General features: G+C 39.5%; 1 protein-coding gene across 2 annotated transcripts in view; it reads left to right on the top strand.

Annotated features, from left to right (window-relative positions):
• Nucleotides 1-25,303, top strand: part of LOC138749613 (integrin alpha-E-like) — a 199,320-nt gene that overhangs the window by 98,028 nt on the left and 75,989 nt on the right. For both annotated transcript variants that reach the window (XM_069911249.1, XM_069911250.1), the window contains exons 16-20: nucleotides 5,349-5,479; nucleotides 8,946-9,088; nucleotides 16,624-16,781; nucleotides 22,441-22,569; nucleotides 24,852-24,925. In XM_069911249.1, coding sequence (XP_069767350.1) covers nucleotides 5,349-5,479; nucleotides 8,946-9,088; nucleotides 16,624-16,781; nucleotides 22,441-22,569; nucleotides 24,852-24,925 — 635 coding nt within the window. The remainder of the gene's footprint in view (nucleotides 1-5,348; nucleotides 5,480-8,945; nucleotides 9,089-16,623; nucleotides 16,782-22,440; nucleotides 22,570-24,851; nucleotides 24,926-25,303) is intronic.

Here is a 25,303-nt window from a genome sequence, read left to right as displayed (position 1 = left end):
TTAATGTATCTATAAAAGCTTTTTAGTCATTTTTTATGTTCTCTGCCAGCTTCCTCTCATAATCCCTTTTACCTTTCCAAATTAATCCTTTTGTCCTTCTCTGCAGAACTCTGAATTTCTCCAAATCATCAGGGATATTATTCTTTTTGGCTAATTTGTCAGCTCCTTCTTTGGATTTGACACTCTCTCGAATCTCCCTTGTTAGCCACAGATGCGCTACCCTCCTCAATTTATTCTTCGCACAAACTGCGATGTACATTTTGCACTTGTTCCAAGCTATCCGTAAACGATTGCCATTGCATTTCTACCGTTAGTCTTTTAAGTACCATTTGCCAATCTTTAACCTCTTTAACCTTACCCTTACCAATTTGGTTCACCCAATCTACATGTAGATTAAAGTCACCCATTACAACTGTCTATCCCTACTGAATGTTGAGTAACCCTGAATGTTGAGCTCCCAGTCATGTTCCCCCTGAAGCCACGTCTCTGTGATCCCAACTATATCATAGTATTTAATAGCTATCTCCACATTCAATTCGTCCACTTTATTACAAATGTTCCTTGCATTGAGACACGAAGCCTTCAGTCTTTCTTTAGTCTCACTCTTATCCCTTTTACCATTATGTCAATAAATAGCTTTTTTGATTTTCCCCCTGCTTTTACTTGCCTGCCACTAATGCTTTTCACCTTGCAACCTTTTGCTTCTATTCTCATCTTACACCCCCCTGACTCTCTGGACTTGGTTCTATTCCCCTGCCACATTAGTTTAAACCTTCCCCAACAGCGCTAGCAAATAAACCCCCAAGAACATTGGTCCTGGCCCGGCTCAGATGCAGACCATCCTGTCTGTACTAGTCCCATCTGCCCCTGAACTGGGGGTGTGTGTGTGGTCCATGTCGTGGCTCACTGGAGGCTTAATCAAACCAGTTTGGGAGGTTCTGAGTGATGTGATGGCGTCATTTGGAAGGTGTGGGGGTTTTAAAAAGCTGCGTGTGACTGTTGGAAAAAATGACTTTGACTAAACTTGGACTCGATCAAGTCTTATCATTTTATTATTCTTCATTTCACACTTTGACACAGTTGCTACATGCTCCTAAAATCGAATGTCCTGAATTTTCTCAAAAGGTTTTTAATTCTCTACCTAATTTGAATGAATACGTGGTGATTATGGGTGGAGATTTCAACAGTTGCTTAAATCCTTTAATTGACAGGTCCTCTGCAATCCAAACACTTCCAAATAAATCAACTAGTTAATTTAACTCTTCCCTGCCACTTTATGGTTTAGTCGATATATGGAGATTTTTATGTCTACCATAAATAATCCAGAATAGATTAATTTTTATTGATACTTGACTGGTGCCTTTGATAGGGAAATATGAAAATGATGCAATCGCTGTTTCTGATCATGTGCCTTTCAAACATTCTGTTGAAATCTCCATTGTCACTTCCGGAGTTCAACAATGGCGGTTCAATTCCACGATGCTTCAGGATGAGAAACTCATTGGCTTTATTGAAGATCAGCTCTCTTTCTTTTTTCAAACAAACTCTACTGAAGGAATGTCCAATCTGGTAATCTGGGATGCACTTAAAGCATCTTTACAAGGATAAATAATTTCTATTCCGCTGGATTTAGCAGCGCCATCTAAAAACAAATTACAAAGATATGTTAGAAAGATGGAAACTTAACTTTTCATCATCCTGAAATTAATAAAGTGTTTCAGGAATTTAGACCTATGCAAATCTGAATTTCCCGATAATTCTATTTCACCGAATAGATTCTTGAAATATTGAATATTCCCAAAATATCACCAGAAGATCAAAACTTGTTGGAAGCTCAAATTTCAGAGTTGGAAGTTTCCCATTCTATTTCTTCTCTTCAATCTGGCAAGACCCAGGTCTGGATGGTTTTACAGTGAAAATTTTTAAATCATTTACTAATTTACTTTCCCCTTGTCTTGGGTAAACTTATACCTCTCACTTTGTTCATTTTAGATTGGTCACAGTGTTTGAGCTACCGAAAGAAAATAGACACACACACCGAGAGCAGTTCAGTTTATACAAGTCTTTATTACTAGATCCAAAGCTGAATTCACACTACAATATGCAAGCCCTTCCCAATTATACTTATCAACGCCTGGACTGGTCCCAACTGCCGAAGCAAGGCAACGACTGCACACTTGTAGTAGGTTGTCAGGGCACTGGTAGCAGCTTCTCTACCTCCCTTGACCGGGACGTTAGCTGGACTCTTGAAGTTCTTCTTGCTGAGAGATGTTGCCAGCTCTTGGAGAGTCTCTCTCTTCAGCAATGGGACCAGGGCTCATATTACCCAAAAGTTGTTTACCTCAAATCCTATCTCTTTGAACAAATGGTTTAATTATCTTCAAGGTCTCCTGACAGTCTGCGACCAACAAATGTAAACTGCTCTGGGTGTCATAAGTGTAAATTAGATAATGTCTTCCTATTCAACTGCAGCCGAGGCCCCATGGGTGGGTGTTTACTAAATATGCATCCTGGGCTCATGTGGAATTTAGATTATGTCTGCTGATTCCAAACAGGTTCTCAGCCTTGCAGCTGCAGAAGTAAAAACACAGTTTAAATCTTTCAATACACCCCTCAACTGTGTAAAATATTTGATTCCTAAAAAAGATCAAATTCTGACTGAACGTGCTTCCTATAGGCAAATTTCTAAAATTTTAGCCATTAAGTTGGAAAATATCTGTCCATTTGTTATATCTAAAGACCAGACTGAACTTGTTAAAGGTTGTTATTCACATTTTAACATCTGTAGATTATTGAACATGATTTATTCCCCTTCGGACATAATTCCTGAATGTGTAGTTTCTCAAGATGCTGAAAAGGCTTTTGACAGAGTGGAGTGGAACTATTTATTTGAAACATTAAGGAGATTTAATTTTAGTATGGGCTTTATATCATGGATTAAATTGATTTATAGTACACCTTAGCTATGGTGGTTACTAATAATAACAAATCCTCCTTATTGGTCTGGTTAAGGGAAGTAGACAGGGATGTTCCCTTAGCCCCTTGCTATTTGATCTAGCTTTAGAACCTCTGACAATAGCCGTTAGAGACACTCATGAGGTTCATGGGATTGTCAGGAATGGAGTGACTCAGAAGGTTTTTTTGTATGCAGATGATCTATTAGTCTATATTTCAGATCCTGCTCGATCTGTCCCAGCGACGTTATCTGTGTTTTCTCAATTCTACTTTGTCTCTGCATATAAATTAAACCTTCTTTAAAGTGAACTTTTCCTGATTATTATGCAGGTCCCTCTCTACAGTCAAGTTCCTTTAAAGATTATCAGAGATAACTTTACATTTAGGAGTTAAAATTACTAAATGATTTATATAAACTCGATTTTTCTCCTTTATTCGAGTATGTGAGATTGTCTTTATCTGGATGGTCACCTTTATCATTATCTTTAACAGGTTGTATTAATGCAGTTAAAATGCTAACATTACCTAATTTTTTTTATATCTATTTCAATCAATTCCAGTTTTCATCCCAAAGTCTTTTTTTGATAATATTCACTCAAAAGTTTCTTCTTTCATTTGGAAGAACAAAAACTCTAGAATTAGTAAATTTCATTTACTATTGAAATTGAAATTGAAAAATATTGAAAAAAGATGGAAGTATGGGCCTACCTAATTTTAGATTTTATTACTGGGCCTGCTAATTTTTGTGATCTAACTTTCTGGATTTTTTATTCTGACAAATTGGATTGTCCATTATGGACAGATTTAGAATTGAGATCTTTACAGGAGTATTCAGTGGCCTCTTTATTGGGTACCTCTCCTCCATTTAATTTTTCCAGGATCAATAAGGATATATCTAAATACCAATGAGAGAGAATGCAGTACTTGATCTCCTGTTAGGGAATAAGACAAGTCAGGTGACAGATATATGTGCAGGTGAACATTTTGGGTCCAGTGACCATAATGTTATTAGCTTCAAGTTAATTATGGAAAAGGATAATCATTCTGGTCCTCGAGTTGAGATTCTAAAATGGAGGAAGGCAAAATCTGTGGAAATGAGAAAGGGTCTCGGAAGAGTGGGTTGGGATATGTCATTTTCTAGCAAGGGTATGTTACGTAAGTGGATGATTTTCGAGGGTGAAATCCTCATGTTCCTGTTAGGATAAAAGGTAAAGTTAACAGGCAAAGGGAACCCTGGTTTCAAGGGATATTAGTGATCTGGTTAAGAAGAAGAGGGAGATGTACAGGCAACAAGGAGCTAATGAAGTACTGAAGAGTACAGAAAAAACAAGAAAATACTGAAGAAAGTAATCAGGAAACCAAAAAGAAGACATGAGGTTGCTCTGGCAGATAATGTAAAGGTAAACCCGAATAGTTCCTACAAATAAGAGTAAAAGGATAGTAAGGGACAAAATTGGTCCCCTGGAGGACCAGAGTGGTCATTTATGGGCGGAGCATCAAGTAATGGGGGAGATCTTAAACAGTTTTTTTGTATCAGTATTTACTCAGGAAACTGGCAGAGTGTATCAGGAAGGAAGGGAAACAAACATAAGTGTCATGGAACATATGGAGATGAAGGAGGTGGAAGTGCTTACTGCCTTTCAGCAAATAAAGCTAGACAAATCCCCCAGGCTGGATATGATGTTTCCTCAGACCTTGAGGGAGACTCGTGTAGAAATTTCAGGTGCCCTGGCAGATATATTCAAAGTGTCCTTAGCTATGGGTGAGGTTCCCATTGTTTATAAAAGGCTCCAAAAATAAACCAGGTAATTATAGGCCAGTGAACCTGATGACAGTAGTAGGTATATGATTAGAAGGAGCTCTGAGAGACAGGATGTATAGATTTGGAATATTGTGTGCAGTTCTGGGTGCATAACTACAGGAAGGATGTCAATAAGATTGAAAGAGTACAGAGAAGATTTACTTAGATGTTGCTGAGTCTACAGGAGTTGAGTGACAGGGAAAGATTAAACAGATTAGGACTTTATTCCTTGGAGTGAAGAAGAAAGAGGGGATATTTGATAGAGGTTTACAAGATTATGAAGGATGTCGACAGAGTGGATATGAGTAGGCTTTTTCCACTTAGATTGGGGGAGATAAATACAAGGTCATAGAGTGGTGGGAGTGTGGAATGAGCTGCTATCTGATGTGGTGAATGTGAATTCGATCTTGTGTTTTAAGAATAAATTGGATAGATACATGGATGGGAGAGGTCTGGAGGGTCGTGGAATGGGAGCAGGTCAGTGGGACTAGTGATATGATAATCGGCACAGGCTAGAAGGGCCGAATGGCCTGTTTTCTGTTCTGTAACTTTCTATACTTCTGATACACATTTTAACTCTTTTCATTCTTAGCGAATAAAGGGGAAGGATGTGACAATTGGTCTGCTGTACTTTGGCCAATCAATAGACGGCTCCTCAGATGTGGATGCAGATGGACTTCTTGATATAACAGTCAGTGCAAAGGACAATGTCATAGTGCTCAGGTTGGTGTTTTACATATTTTCTCCAATCAGTACCTTTCTCTGCTGAAGTGTTGAGCTTTTTTTAAACTCGTCAGATTAATTAGCGCTGAAATAGGATTTTGTTTTTACGGGGAAGGGGGTGACTGGGGAATTCATACAATATAGTAACATACTAATACTCAGAATAAAAAGAATTAAGTGAAAACTTGAGCATGGTTTGCTTTATCCACAGGTCTCCCAGTTCTCCAACACCTTCCAGGCCTCCGTGTTTACGGTGTAAATCCTGACTTGGTTTAACTTATCAAAATACATCACTTTATATTTGTCCAAATTAAATTACATCTGCCATTCCCTGGCCCACTTCCTCAGTTGATCTAGATCCTGCTGTTATCTAGGATAACATTCTTCACTGTCCACCACACTACCAACTTTGGCGTCATCTGCAAATTGCCTAACCAGATGAAATACAATCTCATAAACAGTGCTCTCCATCATGTTTGGGACAGACACTTTTTTTAAACCTTGCCCCTGTGCACTTTAATCAAATGCCAATTGTTTAATTACAAATTAAAAATTGTGGAGCACAGGGAAATAAAGGAAAAAAAGTGTATTCTCTCAAACATTATGCAGGGCACTTCACTGTATGTGATAAACAACAACACCAATCCTTAGGCCCTGAGAAGGACTAGGGAGCAGAGCGGCAAGTCGGGGGGGGGGGGGGGGGGGATGGGTGGGCGGCAGGTGACGGCGGTAGTGGCCCCATTGATGCTGACTATTTTCATTGATGATTTCCAGAATTCTGAACAAAGAACTCACAGATGAGTGATATATTAACTGTAAAAATGATCAATGGATGACTTCTTTACCCATCATCCCACACACATCTGGAACTGCTCTGCATTTCCCAGAGCAGTTCCAGTTGCGATGGGATTATGGGTAAAGAAGTCAGCCATTTTAATTCTTTTTTGGGGGTAGTCTAGAGGGTGATTAGGGTTGGGGGTCAGGGGCAAATATTATGTATCTCTTCATATTCTGGTTTCGACTGCATGATTTAGTTTGAACAATAAATAAAATTTTTAAAAACGGGCAATGTTACAGCAACAGTCACCCTGCCTATATTTGGCTCCGGAGGACTCACCAAGGCGCCGCTCTGCATAAAAGTGACACTGGAGCATCCTTTTAGGGCTGCTCTATAGAAAGGCAAGTTAAATTTTTTCTCCATGAATGAAGCTGGCCTCAAAGTGGAGGCCCTCCATAAAAACACCTCTTATAGCACACCACTGGTCAGAGATGTCCAATCTGAAAAACAATCTTCCAGTACTGCCTTCTGAGTCCAATCAATTTTGTATCCAATTAGACAATTCACCCTAGATTCCATGTGGTTTGAGCTTGCAGATGAGCCTACCATGCGGGACTTTGTCAAAGGCTTTGCTGAATCTACTGACCTGTTCTCAACAATGCATTAACTCGCCCCTCTGTTTCGCCAGAAAATTAGATTCCTACCTTATCGAGTTACCATTCCTGTCCATATTTCATCTTGATTTCTGTCATTGCAACAGTATGGACCCCTGTGTCAATCAAATCTTTGAATTCATCTAATTTATTTGTTATACCTTTTGCATTACAATAGGTTTGAATTCTTTTGAGGTTCACTAACTTGCTTGTCTTGCCTTCTGGATTTCCTATTTCTCCTCTCAGTGAATATATCTCCTCACCTGAACAACTACCCTGAGCCCTCTTCCATTGACAACTCAGTTTAAACCTTTCTCAATCACCCCAGCAAATCTTCTAGCATGGCTGTTGATCTCATTCACATTAAGTTGCAACCTGACTCACTTGTACATATCCACCTTCCCCAGAAACAGTTCCAATGATCGACAAACATAAAGCTTCATGCCCTGACTCGTCCCTTCAACAATGCCTTCATTAGATCTGTCATATACTATACTCACCAGATCAGAGATTTCTACTTTTGAGGCTCTGCTCCTTTAACAACTATCTAACTCCCGAAACATGTGGCAGGACCTCATCCTTTCTCCTTCCTGTTGTTGGTACCAATGTGTACCACAACCTCTGTTGTCTTTCAGAACATCATGAACCTTCTTGTAGTCAGCTTTGACCATTGGACCAGGGAGGTTACATACCATCCTTAAATATCATTTGTGTTCACAGAAATTCATAAATGGCCCTCTTACAATAGAATTCCCTACAACAATATATCTTATGGTTCCAAACCCTCCCTACAGTATACAATGCCCAACAAGTGCCACGAACTGAGTTCTGATGCTGTTCTCTCCCAGGAGATCATCCCCTGATGATATAATACACTTGATGGAGAGGGATATGACAACATGGGACTTTTGCATTACCTGACTGCATTGACTCCCCCTCTTGGTGGTCATCCATCTTCTCTATTTCTGCACCTTCAGACGAACCAGCACACTAAATATGGTGTCTACCGTGTTCTCTGTATCCCAGATGATCCAAACAGAGTCCATCCACTTCACCCTGCTTTAAGTGGGTCTACCAGGAACTGCAGCTGGACTCACTTCCTGCAGGTGTAGTCATCAGGGACATTGGAAATGTTCAAAATCTGCCACATTCTTCAGGAGGAGCATATCTCTGCCCTAACCTCCCACAAATCTTTAAGATTACTCCTTCCAATTAAGACTGAAAGATCGAGAAAAAAATACCTTGTCTTGCCACCATTTATCCTGATGCTCACCAAAGCCTGCACTTTGACTTCAACAGCAGCACAGCCATTTCAACACTGCCTTCTCAAAGGCAGGTCCACTGGAATTTATCTCTTTTGTATAGATTCCCATTAGGTTGGGAAAACTTGCTCTCTTACCTGGACCCTGCTCTTTAACCTCTCACTACTACAGCTCCGACTCCTGCCTGTTGCTTCTGCCAGTTGATTTATGTTCCTTCTGTACCCAACTTTCTCTTTATATGCCCAAACATCTTCACTAATTTGCCTTATGCCATGAATTTTCCTGGAAGGGTTCTTTTGATGAAGATAGATTCTGAGTTTATTAGTTCCTTGAAAGATTCCCATGCTACAGAAATTCTAAAGCCAGATTATTACGGAGGAGAATATCCACATCCTATGAATGAGTAAATAATAGGAAAGAATGAGCACAATGTTATTACAGCACCAATGACCCAGGTTTGAATCTGGTGCGATCTGTAAGGAGTTTGTACTTTCTCCCCGTGACTGCGTGGGTTTCCTCCAGGTCTTCTGGTTTCCTCCCATGATACAAAGCTGTACAGTTTAGTGGACTAATTGGTTAAGGGTGTGTAATTAGGCAGTGTGAGTTCGTGGGCTGGAAGGACCTGTACCACATTGCAGTCCTAAATTAAAAACTCAGTGTACAGGATGTCATGCAGAAAATTGTGAAGCCATCCAGCTGGAACTACTGTTAAACAAGAGATGATTGAATTTGTACTTGATGATGTGACATTAATATGATATAATTTTTTATAGCTCAAGACCAGTTATCATTATCGAAGTGAATGTTGCATTTTCTCCAAAGATGGTGCCTCTGTCTTTTGAAAGCTCTGATGAGCCGGAGAAAATTATTCAAGTTTCTGTGTGTTTTACAACAGCAACAAAGTTTGGATTATTAGGTAACTTTGCGAGTTCGGAAGGGGAAATCTGCAGCTCTCTTTTCTTGAATTTTACTGAGGGCATTAAAAATAGTGGCAGTTGGCTGCAGATGAAATTGAGGCAATATTTCACTTGAAGGCTATTCATTATATGCAGCCATAAGGCTATGTCACCAACAGAATCTTAGAATCTTATGACTCCCTGTCAACAACCAACATAATCCAAGATGACACTCTCAGTGTATTACTGAGGGATGATAACATAGTTAGCATGGTCAGGTGACATAAACATTTGTTGTGGTCTTCTTTACATTGGAGAGACCAGTTGCAAATTGGAAGATCGTTTCACTGATCACCTCCACTCCCTCGACTACAACAGAGACTTCACAGTAGCCAACCATTTCAATTCTGAGTCACACTCCCATGTCTGTCCATGGCCTTATGTACCATCCCACCCAGACCACTTGCAGATTGGAGGAACAACACCTTATTTTCGGCCAGGGCACTCTCCAGCCAGAAGGCATTAACATCAACCTCCGGTTTCTGCTAACCTACTTGCTTTTTTACCCCCTTCCCTTTCCAGTTCTCCCCCCTTCCCTCACCCAGCCATCCCTCCTCCCCATGATCGCTGCTGTCCCTTCCCTCCCTTCTCCACATACCATCTCCTACCTTTGCCCCCCCTTCCCTCCACCCTTTTGTTCAGATGCCTGCCAACATTCTTCCATACCTTGATGAAGGGCTCAAGCTCAAAATGCTGGTTATGTATTTTGACCTTTGCTACATAAAATACTCTGCTTGACCAACTGAGTTTCTCCAGAATTTTTACTATAACCACAGTGTCTACAGATTTTTGTGATTAACTTTTGTTGTGTCGTGGTCAGTGAAGAAGATTATCTGAAATCTCAATGAATACAAGAAGTTCTAGGAAAGTGGACCAAGGAATATCAGATGGAGCTTAACTTGGACAAGTGTGATATGTTACACTTTGGTATGTTAAACCAGAGCAGGATCAACATGTTGAGTAGTAGGGCAACTAATGAGTACTGTACAACAGAGAGACTTGATTCAGGTACATAGTTCCATAATATTGATAATGATAACATAGGGAGATGGGGTGGTGAAGAAGGGTTTTAGCCTTGATTACAGAACTGAGTTGTCATGTTACAACTGTTCAAAAGATTGGGGAGACCACACTTGAAGTAAAGCCATACCACTATACCGCACGGAATGGGCACTGTGCTCCAACTCATCATGTATGGCTAGGCCCATTTGCCTGCATTTGTCCCACATTTCTTCTGAATCCTTTTGATCCATATATCTGTCCAAAGGTCTTTTGATCGTTGTTGAGAGTGGCAAGGTTAACATAGTGGTTGGTGCCAGCAAAGCTCGAATTTGGCGCTGTCTGTAAGGAGTTTGTACATTCTCCCTGTGTCTGCATGGGTTTCCGCTGGGTGCTACGGTTTCCTCCCACCCTTCAAAACATACTGGAGTTGTTGGTCAATTGGCGTAATTGGGCAGCATGGAAGCTGAAAAGGCCTGTTACTAAACTGTATTTTCTAAATTTAAAAATCTAATTTAAAATAGTACCCTCATCTTTCTTTTTCAAATATTTTTATTGAGTTTAACATGGATATCCACATACAAAGTCTTCTAATATAACAAACAACAGGTCATATCATATACATATCACAAATTAAATTTAAATGTAAATTGAAAACCTATTGATATTTGTTCATTTAACAATATTTCTTTAAATCACTACATTCTATCAATATGGTTATTAACCATCTATCTCTTATAAGCTATTAGAAAATAGTTCTGGATAGAAAATAAATAATGCTAAATTAAACAATCCCTTTATCTAAACAAAGGGTGAATTCTGTCTTATTTAATGATATGACAACCATATTTAAACCCCCAAAAAAGAACTAGATCTAATCTAACCCCTCCCTCTAATCAAGGTTAACATAAAAATTCAGGGGGAGTCATGTGATGGAGTAGTGGCTGGTCGAGTGGAACCAGCCTTCTTCAGAGAAAAGAAAGAAAAAGTTTGAAAAAGCAGAGCTCAATAAACATAAAATACAGGAAGCGAAAGATAAAGTTACAGAGAAGAGACAGAAGATGGCACCCAAAAGAGAAAAGGGAAGAAGGAAAATCACTGGAGAAGAAAGAAGAAGGCCTTACCTGCACGTCGGAGCAGAGAGGAGTGGCCGATCTCCGGTGTTGGTGAGTCCACAGAGGAGCGGTGTCTTCCCGACCAGCGGACTTCAAAAATGGCTCTCAGAGCCAAGAGGTACGCAACTGCGCATGCACGAAGAGTTGCGCATGTGTAGTGTGCAAGTAAAAGAAAAGGTTAACGTTGGCGGAAGGGGGACTTAGCTGAGGAGCGGCCAGCTGAGAGATGCCCAGTATTGGGGCATTCAACTGGAGAAAGTAAGCAAGAAAGAAGAAAAGAAGAGCGGTGAGAAAGAGAATGAAGGGCTGGAAGAGAGTGAGCGGCAACGGGGCAACTGGCAGGGGGACGACCTGTAGCAGGGGGCTCAACAATGGGTTGACCTGCAACAGGAGGCCCAACAGCAGGAGACCCAGCAGCTGGAGGCCCAGCAAGGATACAGAAGCAGCTCACCAGAGAAGGATGAAGATACACAGATACAGAGAAGAGAAGAAGATGACACAGACAGGATGCAGACACAGAAGAGAAGGAGGAAGAAGACCAAGAATTTCAAAGGAAAGAAGAAGGTAAAATAGAAGGACAAAATTTAGATAAAGCCTTTTTCGAAAAACAAATGAGGTCATTAAAAGAATGGCCATCATTAGAATTTAGTTCAATCAAAAGAAAAATGAAAAGAGCTGAAGACAGGATGCAAAGCTTAGAGTTGGTCATGACTGAAATAGGGAAAAGAGGAGAAAATGTGGAGGAACGAGAAGCTGCTGTAGAGATGGAGATAAATGATTTAAGAGGGAAGTTGGAAGAGAGCAAAAAAAAATTAAAGAGACACAAGATTTATTGTCACAAAAAATTGACGTATTGGAAAAGTACAGTAGGCGAAACAACATAAAAATTGTGGGCCTGAAAGAAGGCAAAGAAGGGTCAGATATGAAAGAATTTATAAAAGGATTGATCCCGAAGGTGCTGGGAATAACAGACTCACATGAAGAAATAGAAATCGAAAGGGCGCATAGAGTGCAAGCACTGAAATCACCACCACATCAAAAACCGAGATCCATATTGGTAAAACTTCTAAGACATTAGACAAGAGAAAACATACTGGAGCAGGCAAGAAAGAAGGTTAGAAAAGACGATAAGCCATTGGAATATAAGGGACAAAAAATATTTTTTTACCCGGACATAAGCTTTGAACTTTTATAGAAGAGGAAGGAATTTAACACAACGAAAACAATCTTATGGAAGAAAGGGTATAACTTTATATTAAGACATCCAGCGGTACTCAAAGTATTTATTCCTGGGGAACAGAATAGACTGTTCTCAGACCTAAAGAAAGCCCAAGAATTTGCTGAACATTTGCAGGACAGGAGAAGAGAGGAGAAGGAGTGACAAGAAGGATGACCTGCAAGAAAATATGTAAAAATATAGTAAAGATAATGTGTATTTAAAGATGGATAAGAGAAGGGGAAGATGGGAAAAAAGAGAGAGAGAGCTTCGTTATATGTATAGGAAAATAGTGTTCTCTGGGGGAGGGGCTGGGGGGGGAGAATAATGGTCACTGCAAAATCGGTTGACACTTGCGAGTAAGCCCGCAAACCGAATGAAAAGGGGAGTTGTGGTTGCCGTCAAGGGACAAGGGGCAATCCAAAGAGGGGAGGTTCATTGCTTGTGGGGATTGTTGGGTTATTTCATGTCTTAAATGCGTTGTCATATATTGAGATTAAAAAGGAAAACTTAAAAAAACATTCATGAAAAAAGGGGATGGAGGTGGTGAAGAGACAGAAAAGAAGTGAAAATAAAGATATAAGATGGCCACGTTGGACTATTTGACTATAAACATTAATGGAATATATAACCAAGTTTAAGTGTATCCCATTGGGAAAAAAAAATCACATATAATTTAAAAGACAAAGTTACAATGTTTGACAAAACCTGGGAACCATAGATGGAACATAACAGAAAGAGCAGGCCTCGGACCACCACCACCTAAAATGATAAGAAGATGAACACGATCAGATTTAATGTGAATAAGTAGATGATATGTCTTTTTTGACTGTATTCCTTTTGTAAAAGATATTGTTTTATTGTATTTTATATGTTCAATATTTACTGTTTTTGGAGGGGGTGGGAAGGGGGAAGGGAGGGATGGGGGGAAAAAAGAGAAAATGCCACTGTGAATATTTAAAGAGAAGCATCTGTAAATATATTGGTTGATATGATTCATAGTGCGATAAATAAAGAATTACAAAAAAAAAGTTAACATAAAAATTGTGAAGATATTGATTGAATAGTGGCCTTGAAGAGCATCCAGACTTCTTAAATCTTCCAATTATGACATGGCTCTATTTTGATCTTAAAAATCATTGATAAAGTTTTCCCAAAATTTTCCTAAATTGGGGCAGTCCCAAAACATATGAAGCAATGAAGCTTCAAAAATGTTACACTTATTACATAGTGGATCAACATTTGCATAAAAGGAGATAGTTTGAATTTGGACCTTATGTATTCTATGAACTATCTTAAATTGTAATAAGTAATGCCTTGCACAAGATGAGGGATCATTAATCAAACTAAGAGTAGAGCACCAATCATTATCTGAAAATGTTATATTCAAATCTTGTTTCCAATCATTCTTCATCCCAGCCATTGGGGCTGATCTTAAATCCAATAGGTCTTTATAAATACTTGATATTAATCCACTTTGAACGAACTGTAAGTCAAAAAGTAAATCAAGAATATTTGTATCTCAGATTCGAGGAAAATTGGAAAACTTGGACTGAACAAAATGCCAAATGTAAATATCTAAAAAGAATGTCTATTAGGAAGATTAAATTTAGCTGTAAATTGTTTAAAAGAAGCATAATTATCTTAAATAAAAAGATACCTAATCTATATCATTCTTTAAAACGCGTCTAATACAGACATCTGAAAAAGATGGTTATCTATAATGGGAGGAGCAAGAGAAAAACAATGAGAACCCAAAAATGTTCTAAATTGTGCCCCAAATGCTCAACCTATTTCTCATTATCGGATTATGTGTCAATTTAGAAAAGGGTACAAGGAACCAAAAATTGCCATCAAAGATTATTTTTTGAAAAATTTAGTTCCATTTCAACCCAAGAAGGATGGTTCATTAATTTATCAAAATGTAACAATAAGAGTAGATTGCATATATTAATCACCCAGTAATAAAATCTAAAATTTGGAAGTGATAATCCCCCAATCTTTTTAGTCTTTTGAAGCTGGGCATTATTTATACGGGATTGTTTTCCCTGCCATATGTATGAAGAAATAAACAAATCTGGATTTAGGAATGAAAATTGGTGAAGCTTGAAAAAGGTACAAATATTTAGGTTAAATATTCATTTTAAGTACCCACTTCTATAGATTCTTCTGCTAGTTCCTTCCAGATACAATGTTGTATCAGAGTTAAGCAGGACTGTTTGTAGAACTATTAGAAATAATCAATATTGCACACAATACACTTGATTGCTTAGTTACAACAAATGGTACTTATCTCAGAAATGTGCCGAAGCCTGTTTAACTGCAGTGTCCCGTTCCAATTGGTCCACACCATCAGTTGTGACCAAACCTGTTATGAGGCCAAATGCAAGAAATCGCAGAACCAAGTGTGCTCACTGCTTTATACTTCTCTCCGCTTTGACTTGGGTCTCTCCTTTGTCATGTGATCATTGCCTTGGGCATTATAAACGCAGGTCTGCAGAGACCTGCAGCACCCAAGTTACCCTTCCCCGCAGACACACATTTGACCCTAGCAATTGTTCTTTGCCTTCTCTGGCTGATATTTTCGGATTGTTACAACTCATTCTTTATTCTTTTAAGAAATTCAAATGGTCAACCTCCTAATTTCTTGAAAAAGAAGTACCTCTGTAATTTCATTCACTGCATTCCAGTATCAGAATCAACGTTTATTGCCATGAACAAGATACAAAGTTTGTTGTCTTACAGCAGTAATCACAGTGCAAATGTTTATGTAAATCACCTTTCAAAATAAATCTTAAAAATTTGTGCAATGAAAAATCAAACGAACATAGTGTCTGGGGTTCATTGATCATTCAGGAGTCTCATGGCAGAGGGAAAAAAGCTGTCCTTGTGCCACTGAGGGCTCATCTTCAGGCTCCTGTACCTTTTCCCCGATGGTAGCAGAGTGAAGAGGGCACGGTCGAGGTGGTGGGGGTCCTTGAAGGTTGAGGCTGCTTTCTTCAGACACTGCCTCTTGGAGATGACCTTAATGGAGTGAAGTCTGGTGTCTGTGATGTCGCAGGCCGCATTAACAACCCTCTGGAGTTTTTTTTCCTGCCCTGACCATTGGCACCTCCAGTCTAGAAAGTGATGCAACCAGCCAGAATGCTTTCTCCCTGTAGAAGGTTTTGAGCATTTTCAGTGACATACAGAATCTTCTCAAACTCCTCACAAAGTTTAGGCGGTGGCATTGTCCAATGGCATCAACCAATGACATTGTTGCAATTAGGGTGGGAAAGCAGGGGGAATAGAGCAATTGGCTTGGAACTTTGATTGGAATGGGAGGTTGGCTTTGTGACAAGGGCATATTCAGGAGAGAGACTTGAATGGAAGGGAGCAGTTTAATGTTGTGAAAGCATAAGGTAAGTATTTTACTGCAATACATAAAAGTGCTGGAGAAACTCATCAAGTCACGCAGCATTTTTTGGAAGTAAAGGGTAACCAGTGTTTCGGGCCTGAGCCCTTCATTCAGGTATGAAAAAAACCAGACAGGCACCTGAATTTAAAAAAAAGGTGGGGAGAGCAGAGGAGAGGAGCAAGGAAAGGGCAGAGGGAGGAGTACACGCAAGAGGTCATAGGTGGATAGAGGTGAAAAAAGCTGAGAGGGTACGGAAGGGAAGGGCTGGGGGTCTGGAGAAAAAGAGGAATAAAGAAAGATTTGGGAGGAGTTTAACATAAAATGGGAATTTTGGGCATAATGTTGGACTGAAAATAATGGCAGATCCTAAAAGTCACATTAATAAATTTTAATTAACCTACCGGGGACATCTACCACCTAAAATGACAGAAGGAGAAGAGAATGAAAAGAATTGACTCAGTGGAATTTCTTGTTTATTTTTATTGAGTGACAACATTGTTTGACGGGTTTAATGTATCTTAGATTCTGAACTTTAAATGAATGGGAGGGGAGGTAGGGAGGGTGGGAGGGGAAGAGGGAGGGGGGGAAGAAAACGTCACTATATATTTGAAAAGGAAAATGTATGTATCTTGATCAATGTGGTTTATGGTGTGAAAAATAAAAAAATTTTTAAAAAAAGTTTAATTGAAATTGAGTGATATTGGGTCGGAAACTAGAACAAATTAAACAATATTAATAGGTTTTATTCTGTTTTTTTAATATATATAGATCTGAATAATTCTTTTGCTAATTATACTATCAACCTGGACACAAAACAGAAGAATAAAAGGGTGATGTTTACAAAAAATGATGAAATGCCTGACTCCCTGTGTGATTCAGTGAGGCTTTCAACTGTGTTCTGTCGAAATTATTCAATTACTGTGCAGGTAAGCTGAGAAAGGTCCCAAAATGAAGGTAATAGTTTTTAGTCAATCACACTCTTTAATTTTTAATCTTGAGCCCATCTCAAATAGCCCATCCATCCTTTTACCAAAATTTCAGTTTAGTATCATGTAATCACAGATTTTATTTTGGCACAAAAGATAGCTTTTGCTTATATTTTGGCATTCAAAGTTAGACTGCTTCACTAAGAACCATAGTACAGAAGCCGTGCCACTGACCTGCACCCAGTCCATAGCCCTCCATGTCTCTCCCATCATGAACCTGTCCAAGTTCCTCTTAAATGTTAAAATTGAGACTGTGTTCCACATCCACACCACTCTGTGTGAAGTTTCCCTTCATTTTCCCCCTTAATTTTTTCCCCTTTCACTCTTAACCCATTATAGACGACACTTTACTTATTCTAATATATTCTAATTTCAAAGTATTATCTTTCAAAGCATGAGCTGTGATATCTCAAATTTCTATCTCCTAAATCCAACAAATCAAAGTTTCTGGCTGTTACTTTATGTAGTTTTTAATTCGTTGATAGAATGGATGAACATTTTGCATGGCTTAGCAATAAGACTTTCATAATGGTGAATAACAAAGCATTTACTGTCTAATGATACAAACAAAAATACAAAGAAAAAATTCTCGTGCTCACTCTTCCTTCACATGTAAGAGCAAGCACTGAGCCTGGGCGGATATTATGACCATATTACATCATAGTCACTGAAGGTAACACGAGAAACAATAGTTCTTTTAAAGAGATAGGCAAAAAATAAACTCAGAATCAAAAACACAAGGATTGAACCTTTACACCCATGTCCTCGGGTTTGTATCTCACCGACCCTCAGTGGAAAAAGCCTTTCTTCATTTACTCTGTCTATACCCCTCATAATTTTAAATACCTCCATCAAATAACCATATAACCGTTTAGGTGACCAAAACTGCATACAATATGCCAAATTTGGCCTCACCGATTACTCCTGATTCACAGCTCTGCAGATTATGCTTCTTATCCAGTTACATTAAAAATGTGCTGAGAATGTTTTTCTCCTCCATCCTTTCAAGCCAGTGAGTTCTAGATCCTCTATTCTTTAATTGCTTTCTAATCCTTCAATCCATCCAATCTGCTCTGCCATTTCATCATGAGCTATCCATTCTCCCACTCAAACCCATCCCCCTGCCTTTTCCCCATAACTTTTGCTGCCCGGACTATTCAGATACATATCAATCTCTGCTTTAAATACCTGGCCAACAACCTGGCCTCCACTCCCACCCATGACAGCAAATTCAACAGGTTCACAACTCTCTGGCTAAAGAAATTCCTCCAAATCTCTGTTTAAATAGATGCATTTCAATCCTGAAGTTGTGCCCTCTCATCCTAGACTTCTTTTTCATGGGGAAACAATTTTGTCACATTTACTCTGTCCAGGCCTTTTAACATTCAAAATGCTTCTATGAGGTTCCTCCTCATTCTTCTGAATTCCAAGAAGTACAGTTCAAACGTTCTTCACCTGGTAATCCCTTCATTCCAAGAATCATTCTTGTGAATCTCCTCTGACATCTCTCTAATGCCAAGACATCCTTTCTTAAATAAGGAACACAAAAATGTACCCCACTCTCCAAATGTTGCCTCACCACAGCCTTATAAGGCCTCACCATCACATCCCTGCTTTTGTATCCTATTCTCCTAGATACTAATGCCAGCATTGCATTCACATTTGTCACCACCGATTCAACCTGAAGGTTAACCTTTAGTTATCCTACACGAGGACTTCCAAGTCCCTTTATACCTCCAAATTTTGAATTTTCTCCCCATCCAAATAATAGTCTGCTCTTTTATTCCTTGACCAAAGTCTACGACCATACACTTTCCAACATTGTATTTCATTTGCCATTCTTTGCCCATTCTCCTCATCTGTCTAAGTCAGTGGTTCTCAACCTTTTTATTTTCACTCACATATCATTTTAAGTAATCCCTATGACATCAGTGCTCTATGATTAGTAAAGGATTGCTTAAGGTGGGATGTGAGTGGGAAGGGAAGTTTGAGAATCACTGCTCTCGACCCAATTGTTACTGAAATATTTTGCTTGAGAAAAATTGTCATTGTCAGAGTAATGAAACCATGCACATAATGAGTCAATGAGGTACGATTAAAACAGTGGATTTCAAACATTTTCTTTCCACTCACATACCACCCAAACAGCATTCCCTGACTAATCACAGAGCACCGATGGCATAGGGAATACTTAAAGTGGTATGTGAATGGAAAGTAAAAGATTGAGAACCACTGATCTAAGTTTTCCTGTCATCACTCAAATTCCTCTTCACTACCTACCCCACCACCTATCTTTGTATCATCTTCAAACTTAGCCACTAAACTCTTTATTCTGCAATCTAAATCATTAATGTACAACTTAAAAAGAAGCAGCTCCAACACTGATCCCTGTGGAACATTATTGATAACCGGTAGCCAACAAGAATAGGATCTCTTTATTCCCAGTCTCTGTTTTCTGCTGTTGAACCAGTTCTCTACCCATGCTAGTATCTTTCCTGTAATTCCATGGGCTCTCACTTTTTCAAGTAGCCTCATGTGTGACACCTTGTCAAAGGCCTTTTAAAAATCCAAATATACATCCACTGCAACTCATTTGACGAGGCTGCTTGTGGTTTTAAACTACAGTAGGTTTGTAGGCAGTTGGTTTTCGATTAAGGAAACCATGCTGACTTTTGCTGAGCTTGTCATGCACCTCCAGGTACCCCATAACCTCATCTTTGACAATCGACCCCAATTACTTCCCCACCACCGACATTAGGCTAACCGGTGCATAATTTTCTTTTTGCTGTTTTCCTCCCTTTTACAGAGGAGAGTGACATTTGCAATTTTCCAGTTGTCATGAACCATGCCAGAATCTATTGATTCTTGGAAAACCATTACCAATGCCTCCACAATCTTTATAGCTCCTTCCATCAGAACCCAATGTTGCATTCCCTCTGGCCTGAGAGACTTGTCTACCTAAAGACCATTCAGCTCAAGCGCCTTCACTCTAGTGATTGTGACTGCACTCACCTCTCTTCCCCGACACCCTTGAAAGTTGGTGTAATGCTAATGTCTTCCATGGTGAAGACTGATACAAAATACTCAGTTCGGTTCTTCTGCCTTCACCTTGTCTCCATCACAATTTCTTCAGCGTCATTTTGTATTAGTCCTCTATATATTCTCACCTCTTTTTTCTGTTAATATATTGAAAAAAGCTTTCAGTATCCTTTTTGATATGATTTGCTAGCCTCCTTTCAAAGTTCATCTTTTCTTTCCAAAGTACCTTCCTCATTGCCTTCTGGAAGCATTTATCAGCTTCTCAGTCCTCTATCTTCCCATTAATTTTTGCATCCTTGGATGGCCCTTCTTTTGCCATTACTTTGGCTTTGACTTCTCTTGTCAGCCACAATGATGTAATGTTTCCATTCAAAGTTTTTCCATTCAAATACTTCTTTTTTGGAATAGACCTGTCCTGCACCTTCCTTATTTCTCAGAGAAACTCCAACAATTGCTGCTTTTCCATCCTTCTCGATTTCAATTTCAGATTGATTGTCAGAGTACAGACATGACTTCACATACAACCCCGAGATTCCTTTATCCTGTGGTTGTGCAGAATTACCACAAATTGGTTGTACAAAAATAAACTGTCCACAGCGTATACATGTCAACAAATAAAGACCTGTAAACAGATAACAAATGTAAACAAACTGACTGCAATACAGAGAGAACAAAAAGAAAATCAATAAAGTGCAAAGTAAGAGTCCTTAAATGAGTCTCTGATTGAGTTTGTCATTGAGGAGTCTGATGGTGGAGGGGTAGAAGCTGTTCCTGAACCTGGAGGTGCAAGTCTTGGGGCACCGAGACCTCTTTCCTGATGGCAGCAGCGAGAACGGAGCATTTAATCCTGATGATTGCTGCTGCTCTCCGACTCCATCGTTCCCTGTAGATGTATTCAAGAGTGGGGAGGGTTTTGCCTGAGCTGGGCTGTGTCCAAGGCTTGACATTCAGAGGTATTGGTGTTTCCAGACCAGACTGTGATGCAGCCGGTCAGTAGAGTTTCCACTTCACCTCGATAGAAATTTCCCAGGGTTTCAGGTGTCAGACCAAACCTCCACAAACTCCTGAGGAAACAGAGGCACTGACGTGCTTTCTTCACGATGCCATTGGTGTGTTGGGTCCAGGGAAGATCCTCTGAGATAGTGACTCCTGAGTCCTCTGTGCTCAACTTTGGCCAGTTCGTATCTCATACCTTTTATTCCACTGGTAATACTGACTTCTCTTATTTTAGCTTCTCCCTTTCAAACTGCAGCTGTGTCATGACCCAGAGTTGATAAGGGAGCTGAAACACACCAATGGCATCGTGAAGAAAGCATCTCAGTGTGATAGTACAGATTCTATCATCAATGTGTCTTTGTACGGATGGTCGTGTAGGATGACTGTGATTAGCTGAGAGTGTAGCCACACCTACTGGCAGGTCTTAAAGGATTGGTCATGCTGGACTGGTCGACCTACTTGTGATAGGCTCCAGTCTTTTAGTTAATAAAAGCCTTGGTTTGGATCAACGAGTCTTTGGTTCTTTCGGCGCGCTCTACAAATAGTAGTTTGTGGAGGTTTGGTCGGACACCTGAAACCCTGGGAAATTTCTATCGAGGTGAAGTGGAAAGTCTACTGACCAGCTGTGTCACAGTCTGGTCTGGGAACACCTTATTTCTTATACTGCAAGCATTGAAATAAAAGACTTTCAGTGCTGTTTTCAATTTTGTTACCAAAGTACTCCAAATTAAATGCTTAATCTTATTCTTGCAATTTTGCCATATTGACTGCCTGTCCTTGCTCACAGTCTTGCTACACAATGTAACTACCGTACTTGTGTTTCTTCTGCTCTTTTCACTGACCCTTTGTTCTGGTTTCCATCCCCCTGCCAAACTAATTTAAACCCTCCCCAATAGCTCGAGCAAACCATAATATTAGTTCCCCTCCCATTCAGGTGCAACCTGTCCTTTTTGTACAGGTCATACCTTCTCCAGAAGTTGATCCCAAAGAACCCCTGCCCCTACATCAACTCCTCAGCCACCCATTCATCGCCATAACTTTTCTATTCCTGTTCTCACTGGTACATGGCACAGTCAGCAATCAAGAGATTACCACACTTGAGGTTCCTTCCTCACACTCTATATTCCCTCTTCAGGACCTCATCCCTTTTCTGATCTATGTCATTGGTACCAACATGGACTACAACAACTGGCTTCTCACCCCTCACAAAAGCTCTCCCCTTCTGAGCTGAAGGGTCAGATTCTGTGCCAGAGACCTGACCACAACAATTTGACCCTGGCAGACCATTCACCCCTTTCCCCCCTCCCCCCAAACAGGATCCAGAACTTGTTATTGAAGGGAAGGGCCTCACAGGTGCCCGATGCTGATTGCCTATTCCCCTTCCTTTTCCTACTGTAACAGTCACCCAGTTCTTTGTATATTGCCTCTTAGCTCTTCTAGTTTTTCTCTCCAGTCCATCTCGAAAGCATACCCCATACATCTCTAGTACTTGTTCCTATTTTGACAATATTTTTCTTTGCTCTGAAGCAGATTAAAAATCTAAGAAATAAAATTTTAATTTCAGCCTTGTACAATTGATTGTGTCTCTGCGATTGAAATAGAAGTGAGATACATGCTGCACAACATTGGAGAGGATACTCAACTGCCCTTGCCAGTTCTGGACAAATTTATCGACCATTCAGCAACATTTGAGGTAAAAATTAAATACCAAAATAGCTATATTTGTTTAAGATGTTTAAAAGACAACTGTTTAAGGCAAACAATATGTGGACAGTGCCAACAGAAATGGGTTGTACTAAATAGTTATTGGGAAATACACCTAGCTTGGCGATTGAGGTTTCTGTGAAAGAGCACTTTTGGAACACTGGCCATAATTTTTGAAAATATTTGTGGTTAGCATAAGGTGAGTCATTGATTGATAGTGCCAAATTGGGGGAAAGGAAATGATCAAGTCCTGATAAAAGGTTCCAACTTAAAATATTGACTGACCACTTGTACCCATGTACACTGTCTGACCTTCTGACTTCTTCCAGCAATTCTTTGTCTGCTCAAGCCTCTGTCATAATGCAGATGTATTAACAGCAGAGACAACATTTAATGGTTATAACCTGAATGGCAATATTTAAACATGGTTCCAGGGTCACCAGGGATGAGAACTTCAGATGCAAGGATACCTAACATTCAGGAAAGAAAGACTGAAAAGGTAAAATGGGGTAGTATACCTCATTAAAGAGGAAGTTAAAGCAACTTTAAGAAAGGACAACAGCTTGGATAAGGTGGAATCTCTATGAGTTGTGGAACAGCAGAGGGCCCGAAACATCAATGGGAATGGTGGACAGATTGCAAAATATTAGTAGTAATATTGGGGATGGCATCAAACAAGAAATAAGGGAAGCACGCAATGAAGAGTGAAAGTAGATGGTTGCTTCTGACTAAAGGCCCGTAACTACTGGTGTGCCTTAGGCATTGGTGCTGGGTTCATTGTTTGTCACCGATATCAACAATCTGAATGAAAATGTGCTAAATCGGATCAGCAAATTTGCAGATGACATCAAAATTGGGTGTGAGGTGGACAGTGAGGAAGATTTGTCTTTGTGGACTTAGGTAACATGTTTAACAAGGTCCCACAATGGAAAAGCTTCATTAATTCATATATTTTCGATATGTTAGAGTCTTGAGAAATATTGGAATGAAGTTTTTCAAACTTTCTCTGCACTTTTAAAAGTTAATTTTAACCTAAACTGTTTTATTTGGTATTGTTGGAGAGAATGACATAACTTTAACGGCATCTGATCTGCATGTATTAGTTTTTATTTCTCTTATGGCGAGGCGGGCAGTGTTGCTCAGATGGAAGAATGTTACTCCTCCTGTTCAGGCTCAATGGCTACGTGACGTCATCATGTTTAAATTTAGAGAAAATGAGATGATCAATTTCCGATGAATTCAAATTTTCAAATACTATGGGGACCCTTTTTGAATAACTTTCATAACATTTGATATGAAGGTAGAAGTGTTGACTAATGACATAATTTATCACTTTGATAAGAATTCTATCTTTTTTTTCTTGGGTTAAGATTTAAAAAAAAATTAATATAATGTAATTTGTTTGATTGAAAATGTTGGGTACCTTGGATGAAATGATTTGATTTAAGTGTAATGTATCTTTTTGAATTTTAGCTTATATCCTTATATACCCTGTATTTTTTTATGTGAAATTTCATTGTTAATAAAAATATTGAAAAAGAAAGAAAGACAAGGTCCCACATGGGAAGTTAGATGATTGCTTCTCAGACCGGAGGCCTGTGACAAGTGATGTGCTTCATGGCTCGGAGCTTGTCTTTAGGCTCCTGCACCTCCTTCCTGATGGTAGCAGAGTGAAAGGGTGGTGGGGGTCTTTGAGAATAGAAGCTACATTTTTAAGACACCACCTCACGTTGATGTTCTCGATGGAGTGAAGTCTGGTGCTTGTGATGTCGCAGGCCACGTTAACAACCCTCTGGAGTTTTTCTTGTTCTGAGATTTGGTTCCTCCATACTAGAGAGTGATGCAGCCAGCCAGAATGCTCTCCACAATCCACCTGTGGAAGGTTTCGAGAGTATTTGGTGACATACTGAATCTCCTCAAACACCTCACAAAGTATAGCTGCTGGCGAGCCTTCTTCATGATTGTATCAACACAGGCTCCAGAACAAATCCTCGGAGATGTTGACATCTTGAAATTCGATGTTCTTGACCTTCTCCACTGCTGAGCCATCGATGAGGTCTGGATTATGTTCCCCTGACTTCCTCCTGAAGTCCACAATCATCCTGGTTTTGCTAATGTTGAGCGCAATTTTGTGACATCACTCAAAGAGCTGATCTCTCTCCCTCCCCTCGTGGCTGTTTGTGATTATGTTACAAATTTCATGGTTTGTCTTTCTTTTGAAAAGATCATTAATTGTTCGATGAATATTAACTTCTTGCATTTTTCTTCCAGCTCCAATTTCAGAAGGACTGTGGTTCTGATAACATTTGTAATGCAAATCTCACCTTAGAGTGTTATCTTCCGGAGTAAGTGGATCATCCTTTGTATATTGATCTTAATGCAAGTGAAAATAGATGGAAAAAAACCTGCAGCTGTGCATGGTACGAAATAATTATAAAAATCTCAGAAACATTTAAATGTTCAGACAACTTCAGTTGGCATTGAGAAGAACAGCAGAATTAGAATCATAAAGTTGGAAAGCACAGAAAAAGCCCAATGGCCCATCATCTTCATGCCAATCAACATGTACACACCTTTCTCCATGGGAAATCGTGATAGATTCTTTGAAGAGGTAGAGAAGAGGATTGTGGAGACCAGGTCAGTGGACGTGACCTTGTCCACATGGACGTTAGTAAGGTCCTTGAAAAGGTCCCATGTGGTTCGCTAGACTGGAAGATTAGGTT

Source organism: Narcine bancroftii, chromosome 14 (genome assembly GCF_036971445.1).
Source record: "Narcine bancroftii isolate sNarBan1 chromosome 14, sNarBan1.hap1, whole genome shotgun sequence".
Classification (NCBI taxonomy): Eukaryota; Metazoa; Chordata; class Chondrichthyes; order Torpediniformes; family Narcinidae; genus Narcine; species Narcine bancroftii.
This window is presented reverse-complemented; position numbering and strand designations above follow the sequence as displayed.